At 49.2% G+C, this 24,517-nt stretch overlaps 1 protein-coding gene across 1 annotated transcript in view; it reads right to left on the bottom strand.

Annotated features, from left to right (window-relative positions):
* Positions 1-24,140, bottom strand: part of LOC119091759 (paired mesoderm homeobox protein 2A) — a 36,120-nt gene extending 11,980 nt beyond the window's left edge. Inside the window, exons 1-2 of the mRNA XM_037214626.1 lie at positions 23,690-24,140; positions 4,239-4,432 (exon numbers count right to left, since the gene is read on the bottom strand). Coding sequence (XP_037070521.1) covers positions 4,239-4,432; positions 23,690-23,960 — 465 coding nt within the window. The 5' untranslated portion in view covers positions 23,961-24,140. The remainder of the gene's footprint in view (positions 1-4,238; positions 4,433-23,689) is intronic.
* Positions 24,141-24,517: the final 377 nt, after the last annotated feature.

Below are 24,517 nucleotides of genomic sequence, written 5' to 3' on the forward strand. Positions count from 1 at the left end.
CTATGATACAAGTTTGAGCTCCTTCAGCTTGTGCTGTAAATCGGTTATGAAATAATGTATTTCTTAAAAGGTGTGGACAGCTACAGACCGAAAAGACCCGACATGAATGAAGCATTAACTTTTGAATAAATAAGTGTTTGAACATGAGGGCTCAGGTGAATTTGTGTGGTGCATATTGCATACAAAACTCACGTGAGTTTTTCGTGAATGAACGAACGCGGACATAATTCTCACTCGGTGGTTTCCATCACAGGTAAAACAAAAATACTGAATTTAAGACGGTGAATTTACTGAAATGTGTTTTCCGTAAAAAAGAATATCTGAGCCGCGACGCACAAGCGAAACTGCACGAGCAAAGCTGGGCACAATTTCGTGTAACGTATTTTCCCAAATCATACTTCGCATTATGTCGGGAAAGACACAACGTGTCATTTTTTTTGCACCCCAATCTTCGCATCATTAACCTTCCCAAGATCTAAACTGTGTAAGAACAGGTAGGCTGTAAGGACAAGTAGCTATGCACAGAAATTCGTACTTTGTAGCTTCAAAAGGGGATAAACTTGCATGCACTCGTAATGCACTTTACCGCTTGATCCAAGCTACCACAATCTTTATAAGTATATAATATCTGCGCTAAGTAAAAAATCGCATCTACCGGTTTCACACTGCGTGTTCTGGGAAAGTTCTACAGATTATATGCTCTCTGTGCCTGCAGTCTCAACGGCTCCTAGTCGTGATCACGGGAGTAACGCACTGGCTCAGGGGTTTCTCACTCACGAGGACGAAATGGGCCGATTGGCACAGCGGTAAAAATTTGAGAATTTCCGGGCACGAAGGCGTCGTAGCATCTCACAGACCCATGCAGCCATCACAAGGTGCGCTGCATGGCCTTATAGACGACCGTGAGGGCAACCGTGAGGACGATGAGGGCAACTGTGGGGACGACCATCAGGGCGTCGCAGTGTCTTGTGAGCATCCATTTTGATAATGGGTCCAATGCAGTGTCGACACCGTCTCTATAGGCGTCCATCCTCCGTGACGGATACTCGCAAGTCCGATGGCGGAGCAGAGAACTCCGGTAAGGCAATGGTGCCAGCAGACCATGTGGAACCAGTTGCAGTGAAGTGCATTATCTCAGGAAACTCCGATTATGAAGCCATTGCATTCCGACGAGCATCAGGAGTGCCTGTTTAGGTGGAGGGCCCGCGTTGCGACTGAAGAAATGAGCAAAATTGGTTGCTACGTCATATTTTCTCGCGCGCTTTGTCATCACAGGAAATGGAGATGGCAAGTTTCTCAAATATTTTTTTTTTCGAAATTGAGTGTTGCACCCGTGGCGTTACATGGGAACGGACATTTGCAAGAAACATCTTGCAAAGACGATGTCCTCGTCCCTAAACTTTTGACCCGGGGCGGGACAAGCACCAGGTGACATCAAAATAATCCAGGCGTAAGGAACGAACGATGGGAAAACGAGCGATGGGAAAGATATCATAAAAACGGAAGAGGTCGCGATTTCATGCGCGTGTAAATAGTTGTGAGTGCACGTAATCCTTTAACTTTCGCACCTATGATGACGCAGGGATATGTTGTGGGATATGGGATATGTATAGTGTCTTTGGATATGCTTTGATGACGCAGGGTATGTTGTTTCGCACACTAGCGTGCAGAGTACTAGATTAAAAAGCAACGGATAACTTTTCGCCGTTCCTGACCGTCGGCATGCATACTTGAACAGAGGCGTATCCAAATGGTGGTCCCTGGATGGAGGCGTCCCCCCCCCCTCCCCTCTTATCAAACTTATTACATGCGTTAAAATGTACGTGACCAAATGCTGACAGCCACAAATTCAACGTGGTCTGTAAAGCTGATCAGACCGAGCCAATGTGATGTTGTACGCCATGCGATAAATTTCGCGCACCGGCGATTTGCTAAACTAGGTTTTCAGTGAAGTTTTGTTTAGCTGTACCTCCATCACTGCAATGTTCTGCCAAAAACCCTGGATTTAAGGAAGTCTATGAGCGATAAAGGTTCACAACACGTCCAGGTTCGGAGGCTGGCGTTACATTTTATTTCCCCTAGATATTTTCGAAAGGTTTGCTGATCTCAATCCCAGCATGCTCAGGTTGGTTCGGGAGTACGGATCATAGAAATCACGGTATAGCCGCAGTTCTATAAGCTTTGGAGCGTTCCGATCCCATTTCAGAGGTGGTAGGAAAGCACCACCGTACCTCAGATGCTATCGCAAACATGCGTTTCTGATATACGTTTAGTTTAGAGAAACATGCATAGTAAGAAAAAGCGTACGTTTCTCGAGATCAGAAACATGCGTTTCTGGTGTCCCGAGGCAACGCGATGGAGCATATAAGTGTTTTGACTCGAGAGAGACCTGATGAAAAGAACTATCTAGCTCAGACGTCACATGGTGTTATTAATCCGAGTCCTTTTTCCTGTCTGCGTCTGGAAAACTCGGAAAAAACTGCGAGCCGCCGGACGGGTCGCATGACGCTGTACCCAAGCCCATTGAACACGTGCAATACGATGTAATTTACGTGACGCTTAATGCCCCATGAGAGGTACGCCTTCTATCCCACTGATAGGCAACGACTGGCACCCATCCAGCACCATCCGCTATTCATCTATTTGCATTCCACACTCACACATCGTGATCAGCACGAGCTCAGGCGATGCTCCGCTCCCCGGACACAATGAGAGAGGTCGCTTAATCGCGGAGGGCGCCGGCCGGTAATCGGCGGCGGCGGCCGGGCGGCGGGCAGGGTTACAGGCCGGCCGCGTGTCTCGGCCGAGATCAGAGCCGGCCGGCCCCCGCCCGCCCGCGCCGGCCCTTCCGCCGCCGCCCAAATGAGCGCCGACAAAGCCCGTAATCGCGCCGGTGCTGTCGGGGCCGCGGCGCCACCGGCGTCCGGGCGCGCGGAGCGATCCTATCGCCGGAGGGCCCGCGCCGGCGAAGCGCCGCCGCCGCGCACCGCTAATTCAATTGGACGCCCGATATGGGAACGGGCCCGACCGGGGCTCGCTAGATGGCGCGGAAAATCAGATGACCGATCTAGCGAACGGTGAAAGGCGTGAACTGGTATTGTTGACGCTTGTCGGTCGGTTGCGGGGCGGCGGGGCGGTGCCGGCGCGCCGGCGGCCGCCGCAGTGGCGGCACGTGCCGCGAACCGGGGCGGCCGCGCGGCAGTCCGCCTCAGCGGCCACCGGCTCCGTGACGAGTGACGCCGTGATGAGCGTGACGGCGAAACGCTGACGAGGCGGCGACAAAGAGCCGTCACTGACACGTCGCGGGCGGGGACCGAGCGCGACGGCGCTGGCGGCGCAGTGACACGGCGGGCGCCGGACGCATGCTAATCCGCAGGATTGCTGCGTCCAGGGCCCGGCTCGGCATCCGGTCTGAGCCGCACGGCACGAATGCAGCGCATGTAGAGTAAATTTCCTTAAAAAGAGGAAGTATCGAAGCTCGGACGGCGTAATGTAGCACTCCACTTAAAGAAATCGATGGGCACTGTATTAGATTGAGGACGAATGCTGTCAAATACTTCGATTTGTCTAGCTCCGTTGTACTCCGTCAGATGAATGTCTTTGTTATCAACATCAGCCCTAAAATGCTTGCTAGCTAGCTTGATATCGCGACCAAGCCAAAAGAAGCCTTCTGATGTCAAATGGAGGCCGTATGATTTGCTACTCGACCAGAAAATGGAATGGGAAGTCCCAACGCCCTCCAAGTTCAGACATGGCGTGAGCAGTTTGGGGCAGCCCTGACACCAAGACGTTTAAAATAGTAGTAGCTTAGTTTTGACACAATACTCTGTAAATATCCGCAGGTAGAATGCAGCAGGTCAGTCATGCGGTAAGCAGCTATCTACTTGTTTGTATCTGCTAACTCGCCCACGGTCACAAAAACCTCTGCCAGATCCTCTTGTAATCTGCCCACGATACACAATGATGAACCTTATTAGCTGGATACGCCGGATTTTTTACACACGGGCCAGATGATTGACTGAGAGCGTGGTAGACAATAAAATATATGCTTATCTGTCAAAGTTGTTTTATAAGATATGTGATACTTTCTGACTGCCAAGGGCGTAGAGTCGCACGAAATTAGAAAAAAACGCATAGTATATGTAAATCCCTGCCGTCGGTTAATGGGCCACGTCTGTTCAGCCGGCCAGATAGCGAGTTATTAGACTGGAGAAACTTAGGCTAGAACAAGCACTGACCTGGACCCTGGCCTCCGTGAGGTCGATCTTCATGGCGATCTCTTCACGGGTGTAGATGTCTGGGTAGTGAGTCTCCTGAAAGGCCTTCTCCAGCTCCTTCAGCTGCGCCGACGTGAAAGTGGTGCGGATGCGCCGCTGCTTCCGCTTCTCCGTCAGCATGGTGTCGTGGGCGCTGTACATCTTGTAGGGCAGTCCTGCCGGCGCGGCGGGACGGCGGGTCAAAGCCGGGCCCGAGGCCGGTGAGCCGCCGAGCGGCGCAGCCTTTTGCGAGGTGGGGGGGGGGGGGGGGGGGCACACGCAGGCAGCTGAATCCGTGCAGCAGCGAGGAGCATGGTGTGGGGCGTCATGGTCGAACAGCTGTGTTGGGGCTCTGACGGTGCCCGCCGCCAACCATGCTTCGGCGTCACTTTGCCAAGTAGATGTCATACTGATGACTAATGGTTTTGCATGTCGTGAAAGAAGTCTTGATAGTTTGGTATAGAAATTGTTGGAGCGTACACACTGTTCATTGGTTGCACAGTTGAGCGATCATTGTTTTGTATGTTGGTACTTACTTTGGTTCACCGGCACGACAATACAAGACGATGATGAGCGTTTCGTAACATAGAGGGTGGTAATGGCATGGCTAAGCGCCATACGCCACAGGCTGCGGTCGCAGCTGAGGAAGGCTGATTCAGAGGGTAGTCACTGCCCGTCAAAAATTCTGGCCACTTCTAAACTGAAGAAAAATGATATGAATAACGACAAAATATGCAGCCTTTAATATCAATTACTGTTTCCATTATTCTAGAAATCTGTATCTGCATCGATCAGTTCCATGAATGGCAATTTTACTATTTATTGCTCCCAGCCTTTATTGAATCTAACCCTGTCCTGTGAACTATGATTTTTTTTAAAGGAAATGTTCAAATTTTGGGGGTGTTGATCTGAGATGGCCATCTTAAAAAAAATTTGATGCTGGCCCCAATCCTGCCCTTCTTAAGACCTAAGCCCTTCTAGTTTCTAAGCTGCACGCCCGTGAAAGTAGGGAAAGGCACATCGGGGAGATTATTGTAAAATCACCTTGGCATTCATGACGTCATAATAACGTCATTCAAATACTGCTATTCCATAAGCCACGCGGCGATCAAGGCCAAAAAATATGATCGTCGAGTCATTCATATCTGGCTTGCTTCAATGTCTCCAGATGTGAAACATTCCGTTGAAGCCAGGTTATAACTTCCGCGCTGGACACAGCATGTGGGGCACACTCATGTCATAGACTCAAGTCTTTCTGAGCTTGATCTGCCTAAATTTTCCACCTCCCCCAGCTCCAAACATAACGATTTTCACAATTGATTCTGCCGAACCATCTTGCACCAATTGGAAGTTTTCATGCCGGCAGCAGAACACTGAGAGCTGACCCCTCTTCACAGCTGTCAGATGGACTGGTCGGGGCGACGCTATGGCATGCAAATGCCGATACAGAGCGCCTGTGCCAAAACATCATGAGTTGCGTCAGCCATCTCCGTAGCTTGAAATGGTTGCGCACTGACAGTCACGCTACCGACCCGCGGTATTCACTGGCGTAGTATCGCTGGCATTACTACCGGCCCTGACCTACAGCCCAGCGCAAGACCACACCTCCGCCCGGGAGTTCCCTGTCGCACCGGAACCCACGCCAGGAACTCCTCGTGTCACCGCCAGGCGCCGGTCGGAGAGGACGCGAGCCACTCCGCCGAGGCAGGCAGACAGAGAACCACCAAGCGGTCGTACAGACGCCAACAGACGGATGGTCGAACCCCATAAACCTGGCACGGCCCACCTCACGTCAAACAGGAAGGCACTGGGTCACCTCATCTCTCCCACGTGGATGAGAGTTGGGACCTCTCCCTCTCTCTTTTCCAATGACAGACCGTTGTGGCCGGTGACGGCCCCTGGCCGGAGACCTCTCTCTCTCTCCATGTTTCTGTGCCAGACCGCTGTGGTCGGTGACGGCCCCTGGCCGGAGACCTCTCTCTCTCTCTCCATGTTTCTGTGCCAGACCGCTGTGGCCGGTGACGGCCCCTGGCCGGAGACCTCTCTCTCTCTCCATGTTTCTGTGCCAGACCGCTGTGGCCGGTGACGGCCCCTGGCCGGAGACCTCTCTCTCTCTCCATGTTTCTGTGCCAGACCGCTGTGGCCGGTGACGGCCCCTGGCCGGAGACCTCTCTCCCTCTCCGTGTTTCTATGCCAGACCGCTGTGGTCGGTGACAGCCCCTGGTCGGAGACCTCTCTCTCTCTCTCTCTCCATGTTTTGATGCCACACCGCTGTGGCCGGTGACGGCCCCTGCGCCGGCCCGGCCGCCGGGGCCCGGGACACGCCGGGCCGGGTGCGGCCCGCCGCCGCCGGCCGCGGCCCGGTCGCAGGCCAGCCTTCCGGCGGCCACTGATCAAATTATCGCTCCTCATACAGCCGGCCGGCCATAATAAAGTTTGTTTGATATCACATTATTTCATTTATCCCGTTGAAGCGTCGGGTAACCAAGTTAATGTCGGTAGAAACTGAGTTATAGAGTTATAATGTTTGTTGTAAGAAAAGAAAGTGGCGCTGGCAGCCGCGCTCGCCAGGCCCTATCTCAGTTGTTGGACCGGGACGGCAGGGAGAGGTGGCTGCCCTTGCCGCCGGCGGTGTGGTGCTGGTGTGTTGCCGCTGTTGGTGCTGTGTTGGTGTGGTAGTGATGACCCCGCGGCCGTGCACCAGGCGTATGTGCAGTCTGGCAAGTGAGCGGGTGGCAGGTGGAGCGTGAAGCAGGCGCGGCCGAGAAGTGGCTCGGCTGCGGCCCGCCGCTGGCCGCTGGCTGGCAGTCTGGCAGTCTGGCCGCCGGCTGGTAGTCTGGCAGTCTGGCCGTCGGCTGGTCGTCGGCCGCCGGCTCGACGCTGGGTAACTGCCCCGCTGTTTACACCAGCGGTGTCTATGTAAGCACCGCGGCACCGGCCGACTATTGGATGACCATGGACAAACCTCCGCTTCAGGAGGCTTGTATGTGTGACTACGTCCGCTGCGTTGCTATACCTCCTTGCATAAGATTGGTGTATTCGTGGAACAATCTTATATAAATCACCGAGTTCTAATGACCCAAATGACAAAAGAAGCATAGCAGCTCATTTCATATTAGATCGAATCTTGCCTGGTACGTGTCGTGCTTTGGGAAAAATAAAATGATTTTGGCCTTGAGCTTTCTATTTTTGTCAAATACTATGAGGGAGCGATGCAAACATTGGGTGACGGGGGATAGGAAAGTCTCTCCACACAGACGCAAAGCTCCACCCATGGATATGATACACACACTGGTTCTCCGTCACCTCTGTCGAGAAACATTTACTGGTTTAGCCGATTCAACGGCTGTTTGATGTCTAACAGCAGATCACCATACTGAATTTAGAGGAGCCAAAATCAAGTAACATATCAAAATAGAATCATCACACCGAAATGCAAAAAGTGTTCTGGTATCGGCAAGTCACAAATTTGGCAAAAATACTCAGGTCTCATCGTGTTAAAGGTTTGATATCAACACCTGTCCTCGATAGAATCGTGTGATTTGCCGGTACGAAAATTTGAAAATTGTCAAGCGTCAAATTTTGCATGCTTTTTTGATAAGCATGCATTTATTATATCATGACACTTCTTTTTATATTCCTTTGTAAATGGAAAGAAGGTTGAAGCATTTTTTTTTACTTCTACACAATCACCCAGGAACAAGTGCCTAAGAGCGTCTTTCCCGCACATGCGCGGCAAACAGGGTAACGTTTACATTGGGAACTCAAAGTTTGCAAACTCACACCACTCCCTGCTAAGGGCGATAAAATCAACGTATTCCATTAAGATGAAAAATACAACAAAAAATATTGGCGCCTCCCAGGTAAAAGGTAGTGGATGGAACTCATAGTGATGGCATGCAACTGAAAATATGGCAGTGTCAAGAATAATGATTGATAGGTCGCCAATGCTAATGAAGTACAGCCAATATACTAAGTGTGAATTATACGTGCAATATTTTTGTTTTTATTTTACATACGATGTAATTCCGCTCACGCTCTGTTGGAATACCTACATGTTAGCAACGCATGCATCGCACTAACTCCGTCGAGAGCGTGGGAACAATATATGTATAGTTTAGACGTGCAATGCTCCCTGTTATTTTATAAGCGGAGAATGAGGCTAGTTGTTACATGGGGTGACTTTCACAGAGTTTATGTCTCAGGCACAGTGCGTCAGTACTATACGGTGTATATATATATATATATATATATATATATATATATATATATATACATATATATATATATATATTATATGTGCATATCATGCGACCATTATATACACAACCGGATATATATATATATATATATATATATATATATATATGCATATCATATAACCATTATATACACTTATATGGATACATGGTTACAAATATGTACATATGTGTGTGATTTAAAGGCGCGCAACTGTCAACAAAAAGTTTTGTTTCCATCAGCCCACCATTCTATTTGCGCTCTGGAGTCCGGAAAGTAACGAACGAGCGCGTCTACATTGGTAAAGGTAAAACCGTATTGTTTACCTAACGTTTGAAGCTGCTGCTGCTCGCGTTCGTTGTTTTTACATTTGATGGCCTTATTTCACCTGATGAATGGTGATAACACTAAGAAGAGCTAAAATTTGCGTTGGGCTTCGCCACTGGGCGCGTGAACGAAGACGTGCCAAAGGAAATTTTAGGGAAAGAAATGTTAAGGTAGATAACGTTATCGTACCTTGCACAACGTTGATTGAGAGCCAATTGACGGCCGTTATGTCTGAAGTCACGCTCTCAAACGCTAAACATGAACGCCTCGAGAATCATATTTGTCTTGGCCTTGATCGCCGCACTTATGGGATGTCAGGATTTGAATGACGTTATTATGACGTAATGAATGCCAAGGCGACTTTGAAATACTCACCCTGATAAGCCTTTCCCCATTTTCGCGGGCGCAGAGTCCAAAAACTAGAGTGACTTGGGCCTTATAAAGGGCAGGATTGTAAGCAGCACCGAAAGATCTTCAAGATGGGTATTTCAGTTCATAACCTGTACCGGTAAATCATGCCCCGGGATAGTGTCAATATGTAAGCCGAGTGGGGCAATGTTTCATGTTCAAGTGAGGGAAACGGTCACGGCTCAGGGGCGGCGCGCTAGCCCGTGGGCACGCCGAGGGGGTGGGACGCGGTGGCGCCAGCGAGTCGCACGCAGATCGTGTTGCGGGTGGCTCGGGAGGAGGATAAGAGGTGCTGCCCGGGGTGCGTAGGGGTAGTCTCCCTGTCGGCGTCACGTGCGGTAGTCCACCGTTGTGCGCGAGGTGGTCCAGCCGAGACTCCATGTGATCATCGAATACATAACCCCACATAAATGTGAAACACTTCCTTTAAGAAGCTAGGTTAGCCTGCCGATTAGAGACTGACCAAGAATCGCTCTGGACGTATGGAGCGCACATGCCTGAAAACTGAACTGCTGCCAGCTTATCAGCCTGATGCACGTCATCGTTCTTTTTTTCCAAATGTGTGTGTAGGTACCAAGAGTAGGAATGTTTGAGTAACAAGAAAATGATTCATCTGTTATACGATTTCCAAAAATGTAAACAACGATTCGGTTCCTATTCAGAACGGATTTTGCTTCACTGGAATCATTGGCGGGACGATGATTAAACCATGCCTGCAATTGCCTGGGATTTGAATCATTATATATCCCGATTTGAAATGCATTACTGGTGCGAAACGCTGCAGAGTCATTTTTGATGCTTCCAGATTGCAATTCAGTACAAGTCTGCTAGGAAGGCAAACTTTTACGGTCACGCTTTCGTCCCACACAAACCTTTTCATATACGAACGGAACGAATTTGTTTTCGTTAATGGATATCGGCCTTTCCTTGCCCCGATGAACTCAATGATCTTTCCCGAACTACCTTCTTCTAATCCCACAGACCCGTATTGCATGGGGGTTCCGCAAAGTGACAGCAGCCGTCTGTCAGCTCGCGTGAAATCCCACCACATGAGGCGATGACAAACAGCGGGCTTGGAGCAGAGCCCGCCACGTCAGCCCCCGTCCCCGGCCACCGGGCTCGGACCGTACCCAGCCACGTCAGACCCACAATCCCCTCGACCGGCGGGCTCGGTCCAGAGCCCGCCACGTCAGGCCCACGCCCGCCGGCCGTCGTCGCCCCACTCAAACCGGCCGCCGCCCGCCGAGGACAGGGATAATGGGCGGGTGGGCCGGCGGCGGCGGCCATTTTGTACGTGCGTCGGCGGCGCCCGGTGACGGAGGTACGAGTAAATCTCTGGGGTAGACGGGCAGGCCGATCAATGCCTCCGACGAAGGCGGTGGCGGCGGCGGCGGCGGCGGCGGTGCCTCCCCCGGCCACACAGCCGGCCGTCGCCGTGTGTCCGGGCTCGGGGAGAGCGTGCCACGGACGGCGGGGAGGCAGGCCGACCGAGAAGCGCGGCGGCGGAACGAGAGCGTGGCCGCGGACGGGCACCCGAACCACGGACGCATACAGGGCGACGGGCACGACACGGAGACGCGACAGCCGGGACGGGAGTGCGGACACGGGGCTCAGAAATGACAGGACAAACCACTGTGACATTATGCACTATATGTATATATATATATATATATATATATATATATATATATATATATATATATATATATATATATATATACATATATATATATATATATATATATATATATATATATATATGTGTGTGTGTGTGTGTGTGTATACTGTGTGTGTGTATACTGTGTGTGTGTGTGTGTGTGTGTGTGTGTGTGTGTGTGTGTGTGTGTGTGTGTGGTGTGTGTGTGTGTGTGTGTGTGTGTGTGTGTGTGTGTGTGTGTGTGTGTGTGTGTGTGTGTGTGTGTGTGTGTGTGTGTGTGTGTGTGTGTGTGTGTGTGTGTTGTGTGTGTGTGTGTGTGTGTGTGTGTATACTGTGTGTGTGTGTATACAGCGGGTCACATGAACATCGTACAATCCGCGCTGCTCGAGAACAGGTCGCATGGTCGCAGGTCCACATGACATGTCACTGGCCAATAAGACAAATTACATGACAAATGGCCAGTTCGTATTCCTGCGAAAAGGACCGCCGTCTACAGAGCATATGTCACGTCATCACGAAATGAGACGCAGATCGACGATTTACGAGGCACACAGGAACTCCACGGAATGTGCCCCCGGGTTACAACATAGGTCACATGTCCACAGTGAAGGCCGCAGCATCACAGGAGCATCACAGATCAGAGGGTGCGACTCGGAACCAGGACACAGAGGGCGGAACGTAGACCACAGAGGACGTACGAAAACCTCGGCCGGATCCAACCACAGAGGACGTACGAAAACCTCGGCCGGATCCAACCACAGAGGACGTACGAAAACCTCGGCCGGATCCAACCAAAGAGGACGTACGAAAACCTCGGCCGGATCCAACCACAGAGGACGTACGAAAACCTCGGCCGGATCCAACCAAAGAGGACGTACGAAAACCTCGGCCGGATCCAACCACAGAGGACGTACGAAAACCTCGGCCGGATCCAACCAAAGAGGACGTACGAAAACCTCAGCCGGATCCAACCACAGAGGACGTAGGAAAACCTCGGCCGGATCCAACCAAAAAGGACGTACGAAAACCTCGGCCGGATCCAACCAAAGAGGACGTACGAAAACCTCGGCCGAAGCCTCCTCACAGCGCCAGCAAAGACTGGGTGGCCAGAGCGGTCATTTTCATCGGCAAGGTAGCCAGATAAGCCATAGGTATTCCAAATACGATTTGACCATTCTAAAATTTGGTAGTCGGAAATGTTGGTTGTAGTGATGTCCAGTGAGTAAAAAACTTAGAGGAACTGAGTACATGTACTGTCCGCAAAAGGTGAACTCAGAACCATGCCTTGAAGAGGCAAGGAAAGCTTAAAGGGAGGGGGAGTGCCCAAAAAGGCGTCTAGGTTTTTTAAGCGATGCATTTTGCTTTCTTTTACTACAGGGGCTGTTGTAACACAGATGTGTATTTGTAAAGAATGATTGGATCTCATTTAAAGCCCAGAAGTGTGTCAGAATTGGTTAGCAAATTTGGCCGTCTTGGGGGCCATACTCCACCCCCCCGGGACTCACCCATGCATACTCGAAAATTAAAAGCATTCGAGAGGCTGAAAAGGTTAAAACCTAAAAGCTTTCTGTAAGCATTCCTTGTTTTTTTGTTTACCGTTGAATTCCACTCACCTGCTCGCATAAATGAAATCCGACGCTGGCTTGCCTTTGCTGTGTTAGTGTTCATGGTGTTGATTGGTATTTGCAGCCATATTTCTGGCATTTCTGTTAAATGCATTAGATATGTCCAGCGCATTCAATGAGATAGACAACGAAATATCTCTGAACACCTTTCACAAGCATAACACTGATGCTACCAGATTTAGTTTAAAATAAGCGTGTCACCAAATATATAGCCGATAAACAGATCTCCACACACCACCAATTTTGTACGTGCAACTGGTGCTTCACTGGCAAGTTCGATCAGGCACAAGTGTTGTCTTTTGTTTTATTGAGAACGGCGAAAATGGTGACTGGAAAGCAAATCTTCTACGTAAACACGGGACAACGGAAACTGCTGCTGTCGCGCATTGCTGTATCGGCCCAGGACATCGTGGCACGGAGCTTGGTCATAACGCTGATATCACTATAGATTACTGGCCTGCCTTAAGGCCACGATGGAGACAAAATCTTGCAGAACTATCCAATCGCAAAGAGGAAGCGGATGGCAAAGAGACACGTGCTTTATGAATGCAGCTGAAGTCTATAAATGTTTACGCAGCAACCTACAATATTTTCCAATAGTCAATGCCCTTGGCATAAATAACAGTGCTGACAAATCAGTAGCATTCGTGTCCTTTGGCATTTATATCCTTCGGTTGTGGACTAGTTAGTCTATGTTAGTTTAGGAAGTTGGTTTATGACGCATACATCTGCTGCGGTGTGCCCCACTTAAGGCAAGACCAGCGAGTGACTGGTAACTTTAAGTGACTTTTAACTTACCATTGCAGCATCGCACAGCCTGGCGCATGTTTCAGCAAGCAAGTTTATATCTGTGCGCTTCTATCTGAGGTATTTCCAATCCACAATCATTCTGCGTAGTAAGCCGCGGCAACTGAAGACATCTTGGAAATCATTTTGGAAAGAAAGCACCAATCATATCGCCAACGCGGTGACCAGCTTGTCGAAAGATTGCATCTTCTCCCCTGACAGCTCAGCACCGAGCAGCTAATGGGTCCACGAGGCAGATCATGGAATCACTGAAGGGGTCACAGTTTCACATGACGGGACAGGCAGGCGGGGCCTGTTGTAGCGTATTAACTGGGAGAATCCCCACTGGTAACCGCCGAATCTCCCCAATGAGGACTTTGTTTTGCCGGCAGCTCACGCCCGACCAGGTAGTAGCAGTTCAGGTTGAGACTATTAGGAAACGCACCAGAAGGTCGCGGCGGATACATGCATTCTGTACCGGGAGGGGAGGGGGACATTTTAACACGAGACAGCTGTTCCTAACAAACAGAACAGGAAAACCAAACACAACCCTGGAACCGCCTTTGAAACGTCAAATGTGTTTCAACCTCTGTCAGCTGGAATTTGATTGGTGTAGATGTGTGCCGAAATTTGGGTAAGGACATGACCAACAGGTGCGCTTCATGCTTGTGACAGCTCTGCTAGCTTTCATTCTGATGAGTGCCTTTTCATGAACAGCTGTGACCGCAAGCCAGATAATGCGTAAAGATGCGGCGAATCCAGCTAGAGGGTCAACATAAAATGTATAGCTCCGTACATAACGAACGCGACATCACGCGTCACATCCAATTGAAAATGGGATCTGTCCTGTAACCCTAGGATTTGTCGGCATGTGGTTTAAATGCTTCCGGTGACGACGAATCCTCTGAGGAGTTTTGGAGGCAAACGTGATTTGTCCCGCCGTCCTTTCCATGCAACCTTGCAGCGGTAGCGTTGTATTTCCTTGATGTGGGATGTACCTGGCCACTCTTACGGCACTCAGCAGCTACTGTGGCGGTTTCTTCCGCGGGTGGGGGAACAACGGGAGTTGCTTCCCACATGTCCCCCTCCCTTTCTTTCGCGGCCCATGACTGCCCCCTTTGGAAGTCGTGTGTTGCGCTGTTAAGCAATCTTTTTTAACAACGTTGCGCATCACGGTCTGTTCAAAGTAGCATCCGGTATATCAACCTGGACTTACCTAGCATCATGAGGCACGCAAAATTTGCTGGAGTTGAATTTTTGAACACACACGTGCATCTCTGAGCAACTCTCGTTAACTCGTTTCTACACACCAACGTATTGGTGGCATAACCCAACACAGTTATGCCGTCCAGATATTTTCGATGGCTCCAAGTGTACGGCCAAATTCGACGCCCCTCATGCAGTTAACGTCCTACAGATTATGTGAATTCCACAGTTTTTATCACATCATCACTATTCCTTTGTATTCTCCCTAGGTTATTTACAAAGCTTTATCCGGTCATTGAATGACTCGCGCTCTTTCTTAAGAACATACCGCCGTGCGGGGATATACGTGCCATGTCACAATGGGGAAGCACAATTAAAAATTTTCACTGAAAACGGAGTTCGCTGAGGTGAGAACCTACCTTCATGCCGTGTATCAACGTTGCATATTGTTAATCGTATTTGTATGCGTCCGCCTAGCTCCTAGGTGCGCATGCAACTGTCACTGTGCACAATGATTGACCTCAGCCTCTAACGGTGCCTGGGTCTAAAATCGCCCCTCCGCCGTCGAGCCCCCGGCAACCGTGAAAGTGATGAGGTCTTTTTTGAAATAGCTTATAAAAGGTATTTTCCACATTTACTTTCCGCTCAAAGTTTGGGACTCGCGGCCAACTTCAGGGAATGGAACATAAGTTTGGGAGCTAGAGCCCCACCCCCCCCCCCCTCCCCCTTCCCCAATCGAACAGGAAATTACACCCCTGGATACTGCACAGTTCCAGTACGATTCACAATTAACAGCTCGGCGAATACTCACTGCTGTCTTTGATAGCGTCAAATATTGCTGAATAATTTATACACACATATAATCCCCTGGATCTTCCTTGGTCCACGATCCTGCATTTCGTATCCTGGCGCTGTTTACCCGAATTGGTGTCCTACCAATGAGCATACCAAGATTCATCGCCTTTAGTGCAACAAAATGAATATCTTTTCGACGGCTTGACAGCTGCCCAGCTAGTTTTAGCCACGTATAATATTAATGTTAAATTTATGGGCTTAAACCGGATCTTTCCGCCAGCGCAAGGCGCTGATCAATCCCGGTACCGAATCATCAGCAGGTGTGTGCACACCTCATGCTCGTAACTGTGTGCTGAGAAAATTTCAGCATCTTGCCGCCCTCATTTTGACACGCACACGGGTCAACAAGCGAAAGGTGATAACCAGACAGACAGGCAGACAAACATACAGACTTGCGCACTTTTTCGTGAATTATATATCATGTGACAACGCCGTTTAAACAAAAAGCCAGTGCAGACACATTCGACTACAAGATGCGTTCCTCCATATTGTAAAATGGATCCCATTCTGTAGTCCGAGGTCCAAACGTGGTCCTAGCAGAGATGATTCGGTTTTACGCCAAAACCAGACAATGAAAACTGTGTGAAACTGTCGGCAGGATAACAAGGCCAAGGAAGTCGCATGGCTCTGCCCCTATATTAATCGGAATTCAATTGGCCGAAATCCCCTCTCCCTCTCAGTGATTTGCTCTTAAAATGGGGCTGGCAGACAGACAGTTGATGTGTCAAACGAACGGGCTTGTAGTCGGTACGGATGAATTCAGTGCTAGTCCCGTTCACCAATAAAACTCTCATGGACTGCGGTAATTCCTCTTGAATCACGAGGGGACATAGGCAATTGACGAGTGCAAACGATAAGCGCAAAAGTTTTCATATAGCTTGACCAAGCCGCTTTACGTGAATTAAAACGGGAGCTGGCGAGACCTTAACTTATCTGAGCCGACCGTTCTCGCGCCTCTCCGCCGACTCTGTCAACTACTCTATGTCATCACATCTACCAAGGACCAAGACGCGGGTCACATTACCAGGCCTCAGATCACCTTATTGGGTGGTATGTCTCGCCTGTAGACGAGGGGCGAGCTCTAGATTGCGAGCGTCTCTCAGACGTCACTGATGCATATCATTCGTAGGCCAGGCTTGAAAATGTGTGGCGATTAATGATTCAATAAAAGCGTCACCATTTTTACAACAAGCCACAGGTCAATTCGACGGGTGCTAGACCCCTCACGCCGCTCTCTACGCGATTGTGAAGGGCTATGAGTGAGTGGTTTTGGTCGAAGAATCAGACGAGCAGCTGGATGGGTTTTTGGGGTGTCAAAAGGCCCACATCAAACAAAAATTACACCAAGGGATTGACAGCGTCCAAAGCTTGGATGGATCGAAAAAAAGAATGAAAGACATTTTTCGTAATTTTGGTGACCATTCGTCAATGGGATTCTCATATGACAGGTCCGAGTGCAGCCGGCGAATGCACGACTGAAATTTAAAAAATGCTACGTTTTAAAGCGCACAATCACTAACGGGCCCAAAGCCACACGACACACAAGAATACCATACGTCCGCGACACCTGCGGAGCGAGGCATTTTATACGCTTTCTCATTACCACCGACACCGACAGCAAGGGCCTTCATTCAACACAGCGCCGGCCGGCATAAGCGCAGACTACTTGATGAAGCCGCGGCAACTGAAGTACAGATTGACGAACCGTCCGCACCTACAGCAAGCTACCGGATGCGGAAAGCACACGGTTCTAGCTGACATTTACGAGCTCATGGAGGCGCGCTGAAAGGCTGTCCTTGTGAATTAGACGTGACCTCTGCACCTTAATGTCAGCGGACTAAGTGATTCGCGGCGACCGACGACGCGTTACCAGGCTTTATCACGTGCTCTGCAGCAATGCTGATTCGCTTTCTTCGCACAGTCTGACAGGCTTGTGCTCACAAAGGATGTCCTTCTTTGTTTAGGCAGAGCGCATTCAGTGCTGGCATGTGTGGATTTTACTTATGTCTGCGAGGTGCCTTTCTTCCTTCTGTTTTTCTTCCTTCTGTTTTCTCAGGCTAGCTTGCGCTAGGCGAAATCTCATATTTAAATTTGAGATGCACCAAAAGGCATGTTACAAAATATCATTTGTATGCACATGCTTCAGTCCTCTCAGGGTTAAAACAAAAATTACTTTGTGATGTTTATTTGCCAAATCTTAGCAAAAAACATCTAAAAATGAGGCCTTAACACACGCTCGGATGGCCGGCTAGATACCCTTCGCTTAGGTGGGGGTCAATTTGATCCCCCCCCCCTGAGATCTCGTGAACTAAGAAAGCTAGAGACACCAAATTTACAGGGTGTCTTGACCTGTACGTGAACTCACTTAGGTCAAAGTTTGAGCTTTCTAGGTCATGACCTTCAGGTAATATAAGGTCAAACAAGGTCAAATCACAGGTTGGTCTCTAAAGTGTCCCCAGAACCTAGGCAACTGTTTCTGAGCAAAAGGTCATGACCCCATTTGAGGTCAGTGACCTTTTTTGACCTTTTGAAGGTTAAAGTGACCAAAATCATACAAGACTGCCCTGAGTTTTGGATTGCAATAAGCGACAAAGGTTACGTTAGGCAGTATGTTCCTAAAACAAGATGTCGAGCCGGGTTATCTTAGGTCAATGACCTCTTCTGACCTCTAAGAAGTCAATGGAAGATGTGCAATGAGGCTCATGCCGTCAATAATTTCGAAATGAGCACCACAAATTTTCCCATACAGAAACCCCTGGAGTAATAAATCAGGCTGGTTTTGACCCTGGTATGGCCTTGATACCTGACCTTAGGTCGATTTAATTCGCTCATTCAATAGTTATGGTGCCCAAGAAAGCATCTCAGAGATGTATGACCTCGTCAAACACTCCGTTATTGTATCAGATTGGACGATTCCCTAGAAATTGCCTTCGCTGAAACCATGATCTGATTTTGACCTGCCATAGGTAAGCGACCTTGCAAGGTACATCTCGATTTTTTGTGCCAAACAATCTGCTATTCAATTTTTACAGCTATGCAAAATTTGTCGCGGCTACGTCGCGCCGTTCGGAAACCATTCAGGAAAAACCTTCGGTGGGGTCACTTTGACCCCCACCCGAGCGAGTGTTCAAGTTAAGTAAAATATAATATTTTGTAGCGTCGTCTCGTAATAGCACTGCAGGCAGTGGTGCCACTTCACACTGCTTCGGAGGGCCTGAGAGTCCCCCTATTCTGACCTGGACCCCCCTCCCAATGCTCTGCTGAGACCCTCCCCCTTCGGTGACTACGGACAAAAAGAGAGCACTGGACCAGGGAAATTCAGAAAATTCTGTAAAATGATCGTAATTATGTACCTGATGGTATCATTGTTGGCTCCATGTTAATATTGTACCACATAATATTTTGCAGGCACCTTATAGGTTGTTGTCATTCCAACTCCTTGATATGTTCGACCAATATGGAATACTGAAAGTCTTCCACAAGAAAGCACCTAGATCGAGGAAAAAATGGAGCACAATGCGATAGCTTTTAAGCATAAGGTGGCCGGCTTTAAGGTACGATAGCTTTATGTAGTTGGATGATTACTTGCCAAGGACGTCACACTTAAAGAACATTGCGCGGTCCTCACAAACAGCCCAGTCATTCAGGCTTTCATGTCCCCGTCACAAATGCGCGGTACTGCGAGAGATCCTCACAAACAGCCCAGTCATTCAGGCTCTCATGCCCACGTCACAAATACACGGTACTGCGATAGCGGCCGCTTCAAACACGGCTGGTTAAACCGAAGCGTTCCCATGGCACGCACGGAGCAAAAACATAGAAATGAACATACCGGCAGTGTCGCCGCTCATCACAATGACCGGAGAACCTTTCGAAGCGTATATAACTATACATCGCTGCTCAAAAAGCATGTCAACCTGCTCAAAATATAAGCGCACCAGCGGCAAAGTCGACGTTTTCATGTTTGGCATTGGGAGAATATTATGAAATTGCAGCGATTGTGACGTCCTGAGATCCGCTCGGCCTTTTGCTGTCAGTACAATTTCTACCTCAACGTTGTTATTTATTGCCCCGTGGTCCATCATCTCGTATCATGCTACTTTGTCGTCATCACGTGGTATGCACGCTTTTTCGTCCCGCCATCATAGAGCACAATATTTCGTCTCGCTCTTGGTGGAGATCACTGGAGACCTTGTGTGTTCTGGCCTTTCGTGTGCATTTTCCTTTCAGCCGATTGACACGTTTTGCGAACTCCTATTTCAGCTGGACACACTGGGCCTCCTGGGCAGATATAGCTAGCATGGACTTTAGACTTGCACCACCAGTCCACACTACCCTGAGGACGCGCAAACTACTGGATTGTGCGGTGGCATTCACTTTTTTGCACAGGTTGCCGTCTAGAAAAGTCTGCTTCTACTTTATGTGCCATGTATAAAAGCAGATACCCAATTTTCCGAACACCGCGTCTGCAACACATTTCCGCTATATGAATCATGCTTTTGCAGATGTCAGCAGCACTGATCGGCTCTAATCTTTACGTGAAAGCGTAAGGACGAGTCAGACCGGAATTTCACTGTCCAACTTCGTATTAACAACGAACTGCCACTTTCAGACCCCCTTATTGGCTTATGCCATAGCATATTTCACACAAATGTTTGCAGAAAAGCCATCAACCAGGGTAATGCATGAATGGTATTAGGGACTGTCCAGATCCATATAAAAGGGGTCATTGTGGCTCATATCCGCAGGGCTTCGAAAAAATTGTTCTTCGTGGAATGCTTATTTGGGAATTGAGACCGGCTGCGTCAGATGCTTATCAACAACGGTTGGATAAACATTGACTTTAACAATATCACGAAATCCTTATTCGATCACTTCTTCAAAACAAACAAAATAATACCTCCCGCAATCGTCATAAATCATCGACTTTTTTACAAAAGTATCCACTCCAACTTGGAAAAATGGTGTGAAAGTATTGCTTGACGTTGTCCACATGCACCTCGTAACTACTGATCAACGAAAAAAAACGACTTAACACGCACTAAAAAAGTCAAAAGACATCGTCATGGTGATCAAAAACACACACAAGCAGATCAAAGGTAAGTTGAAATAGAACAACATGGTTTACTGTTTCCAATGTGCTGCCGGGAACTGTGAAACCCGCAAGGTAATTCATAGTGGTCAGACTGCAACAAGTATCAGCCGACGGTTAGCCATGCACTTGTGTGAGGGGCACCGAAAACGCATGCGCGAACACACGACAACACCCCACTGACTAGAAATTGACATCTGACTAGGACTATGTCAGTCATGAACGCTACTATATTTGCGTGGACCCCAGACCATAGACGCCTCATCACACTTGGAACATTATACATCAGAAACAGGGCACCCACTAGCGGCCTATAACACAAACAACTCACACAACTACCACTCTACGACACGCGACTTGTAGGAGATTTCCCTCCCCCCCCCCCCCCCTCCCCGCAAGGCAAACCTACCGGATTAATAGCCTTTTAACGTGATGGGTGAAAGCATGCCTGGAATTGAAGCATGCAGCATGCAAATGTTGTTTTTTCAAATGTCTCGACGAGGTATCTTGTGGTAAAACGATAAAACCAAAGTTTTGTATGCATATATTGTGATTGTAACTGCATGTTTAAACCGTAACATTTGTCTTGAAAATGGTCAGAAAAGTCATCAAACTTTGGCAACATTTTATGTCGACACTCCATAAACGGCAAGAGCGCAATGCGTAGCCTTCAACAAACAACCAAGAAGGTGCCCAACGCTGAATATGCCGTGGTATGCAACAAATAACACACACACACACACACACACACACACACACACACACACACACACACACACACACACACACACACACACACACACACACACACACACACACACACACACACACACACACACACACACACACACACACACACACACACACACACACACACACACACACACACACACACACACACACACACACACACACACACACACACACACACACACACACACACACACACACATACATATATATATATATATATATATATATATATATATATATATACATTTAGCTCTGCAAGGCAGATAGTTCGATTGCACGTGGTTACGTGAGTGCGTTTGCTAAAATGCAGCTACCACGGGAGCTATGTGCATCGTTGAGGGCCATTTAATGCGTGGTAACGATACTTCAGACGCACTTTCCTGGGAAGGTTCATGAAAGATTTAACAAACGTAAATCTTGTTCCAATAATCAAATTTTTCTGCGCGTAGACGCAGTATGCCTGAGATAATATTCACGGAGCGAACGCTTGTGGCAGGGCAGAAGCTAAGGTCCTTTAGCAGACAGTGCATGAAAGCAACGCAGCCCTTTTAACAATGCATGGTCTGTTTTCAAGTTGCGCCAGAGATGTTTTGAATGGTTTGGCATGGTTTTTGTTGCTAGTCTCATGCACCGGAGCAAACTAGATCACAGAGGCCAAGCATTGCACTCGTCGGTAAATGTACGGCTCGCGATTTTTCACCTGCCTTTGTTCCGGGCTATCTTTGTAGGCGTACCTACATGACCTAACCTGCACATAACCTCCACGTGACCTAGCCTGCTGATGTGGGTATATTTTACGTCAAAACTTAATCTGGTGCCCATTCGAAACGCATGGATGCACGTTTAATCACCAGTCTTTTATTGTCAGCCCGCTCGAGATGCTCGGAATGACCCGATGAAGCATATAGGATATACGCTTCATAAATTAGCAGACCTCCGGGATTCAGACCACTGGACTGGTGATGCACACACGGCACCTTCACACTACTACATCCAGCCGCACATCAGTCATGTGAGGCACCAGGTATCTGGGAAAACGGCGGATTTCTGTATAAACATTTGTCAAATACCCGGGTGAAAACTGATGCAACACTTACACCAAGCACTACGGCATTGGTGGGCGACGCATTTTCTGCAAGCATCTGCTTTCACTGTCAGGTGAGAATATATATATATATATATATATATATATATATATATATATATGTGTGTGTGTGTGTGTGTGTGTGTGTGTGTGTGTGTGTGTTTGTGTGTGTGTGTGTGTGTGTGTGTGTGTGTAGGTATATATAGCCTGAAACTTGTGCCAGTAATAGCGTAGCTATCATGTGGACGCTGTGCCCCTGCCCTCTGCGCGGTTAACGCCGTGCACCTGCACATGGATCACGTTTGCACGTACGGCGGGGTCGCAGCTTGCGTATGCAGGCACGCACCTCGAGCTCACGACCACACTTTTGACAGCTCTGTGCACCGTGTGTTTCAACCGCGGTATGGCATGGTCGGCAAGGAATTAGCTGAACACATAGGCACGCAAGTTACGCCGCTCAAAACGTGCGCCTCTGTGTTCACGTTTAACAGTGATGGCCGGGGGCGCAGTAAGGGGGGGGAGCTGCCCATAGGGCCACATTGTCCATTTTCTTTCCCCAGAGATGGCTCCCGACAAAAAGCTAAAAATCGGCGCGATGCGTTTTCACCGAGCTTCGCCCCCCCCCCCCCTTGAGAAAACCCTGGCTGCGCCTCTGGAAATAGCAATCGCATTAACAAAACTTGATCTCTCCCGTGCTGACCGGTTAGAATTCACCTCGTTGCTGTTCAAAATAAAAGCCGTCTACGGCCCGGTGATAAATATCAATGCCGGGACCCACAGTCTGGTGAACCAGAGGTTATGCCAAAAGGCAGCACACAGTCCGGTTCAGGATACTAGTGCATGGCAATTATGAAAATGCTGTGGAACACGCTTCTTCTTTGTGTCGCCTATCTTCTTAATTTGGTCATAAAATGGTTTAATAAGAGAAAAGATTTAACACTGCAAAAGTGATAATGAGTTTAAATAGTTGTTTCCTTGCAAATGAAGCTATCTAGAGCAGCTGCAGGTTGAGTCTGTCGTCGTTCTTAATGACTTTTCATAGCAACTGTCATAATTATCACAGACATTTGTTTTTTGTAGAACTATGAATAGGTGCATGAATGGAAAATATGTGAGCTACACTGTTGTAAAACGTTCAGTTGCCTTCGATCGTTGCCAAACCGTACCTGCACTGTTTCAAGACGCTTAACATTGCGTGGTCAATAATCAATACTCTACTGCTACCGCCAGCTGCGTACATAAATTCTGAATCGAGAGAACGCCTAAATTGGCAGAAAACAAAACAGCGCGGCTGATTGGATCGCGCCCGCCACCAGCGGCACTTTCGGCCAGGCCGGCCGCCGTCCGGTGGCGGGATGGGCGCGAGGCGCGAGGTCAAGCCTCGCGGGTCAGGTCACTCACCCTGCAGGTTCATGCCGTGATGGAAGGGTGGCCGGTGATGCTCCTGCGGCCTCGCCATGACCCCGCACGGCGACGGCGCCGCCATGGCCGGCGTGTAGGGCCGCATGCTGGCCGCCGCCGCCGCCGCCGAGTACCGGTACGCTTGACTCATCTGGTTGCAGGAGGCCAGCTCGCTGTACGAGTAGGTCATGTTGGGCAGGCCGGACGGGTCCATAGATGACAGCGAGCTGTTTGGGTCAAAGCCGCCCTGGTTCAGGTACGCGTAGTCCATGGCGGCGACCTGACCGGCTGCTTCGGGCCGCTCCCAGGCTGGGTCACGCACAAATTCAATGCCGCGGCCTGCTTGCAGTAATCTTGTTTGGTTGCGAACACCGCGGAAGGCACCGGTAAGATAGTTCTAATTCAATCACAAGCTATATCAAATTATGAGCATATAACACCAGTGCGGCCGCTCGGCCAGGCAAAAATCAAATGATGATTGTAATTCAATAAGGCCTGGCTCGAACGACAGTGCGCCACGGACGACACAATCCACGGGGGGCGGAGCCAGCCGGACGCCCGGCCAATCAGCGGCCGGGCGCCGACATTCTGTCTCATAATTGGCTCCTGTCCCATACACCGGCGTCGTTCGGCCAAGGACGTAATTAGCCGGATTGGCAGAGTGGGGACCGGAATTCACGGCGTCGCTTTGTTGGCTAATTTCGGCCATTATTCGGGCGGCCGAGCGGCGCTTGGACGACGCTGAGTGGCGGCCAAGGGCCGGCGCCGCGACGGCGGACAGCCGCACCGACTCCAGGGGCGCCACGTGCAGTCAGGCGGCGGACACAA

Source organism: Pollicipes pollicipes, unplaced genomic scaffold (genome assembly GCF_011947565.3).
Source record: "Pollicipes pollicipes isolate AB1234 unplaced genomic scaffold, Ppol_2.1 Scaffold_3447;HRSCAF=4054_pilon_pilon_pilon, whole genome shotgun sequence".
Lineage (NCBI taxonomy): Eukaryota > Metazoa > Arthropoda > Thecostraca > Pollicipedomorpha > Pollicipedidae > Pollicipes > Pollicipes pollicipes.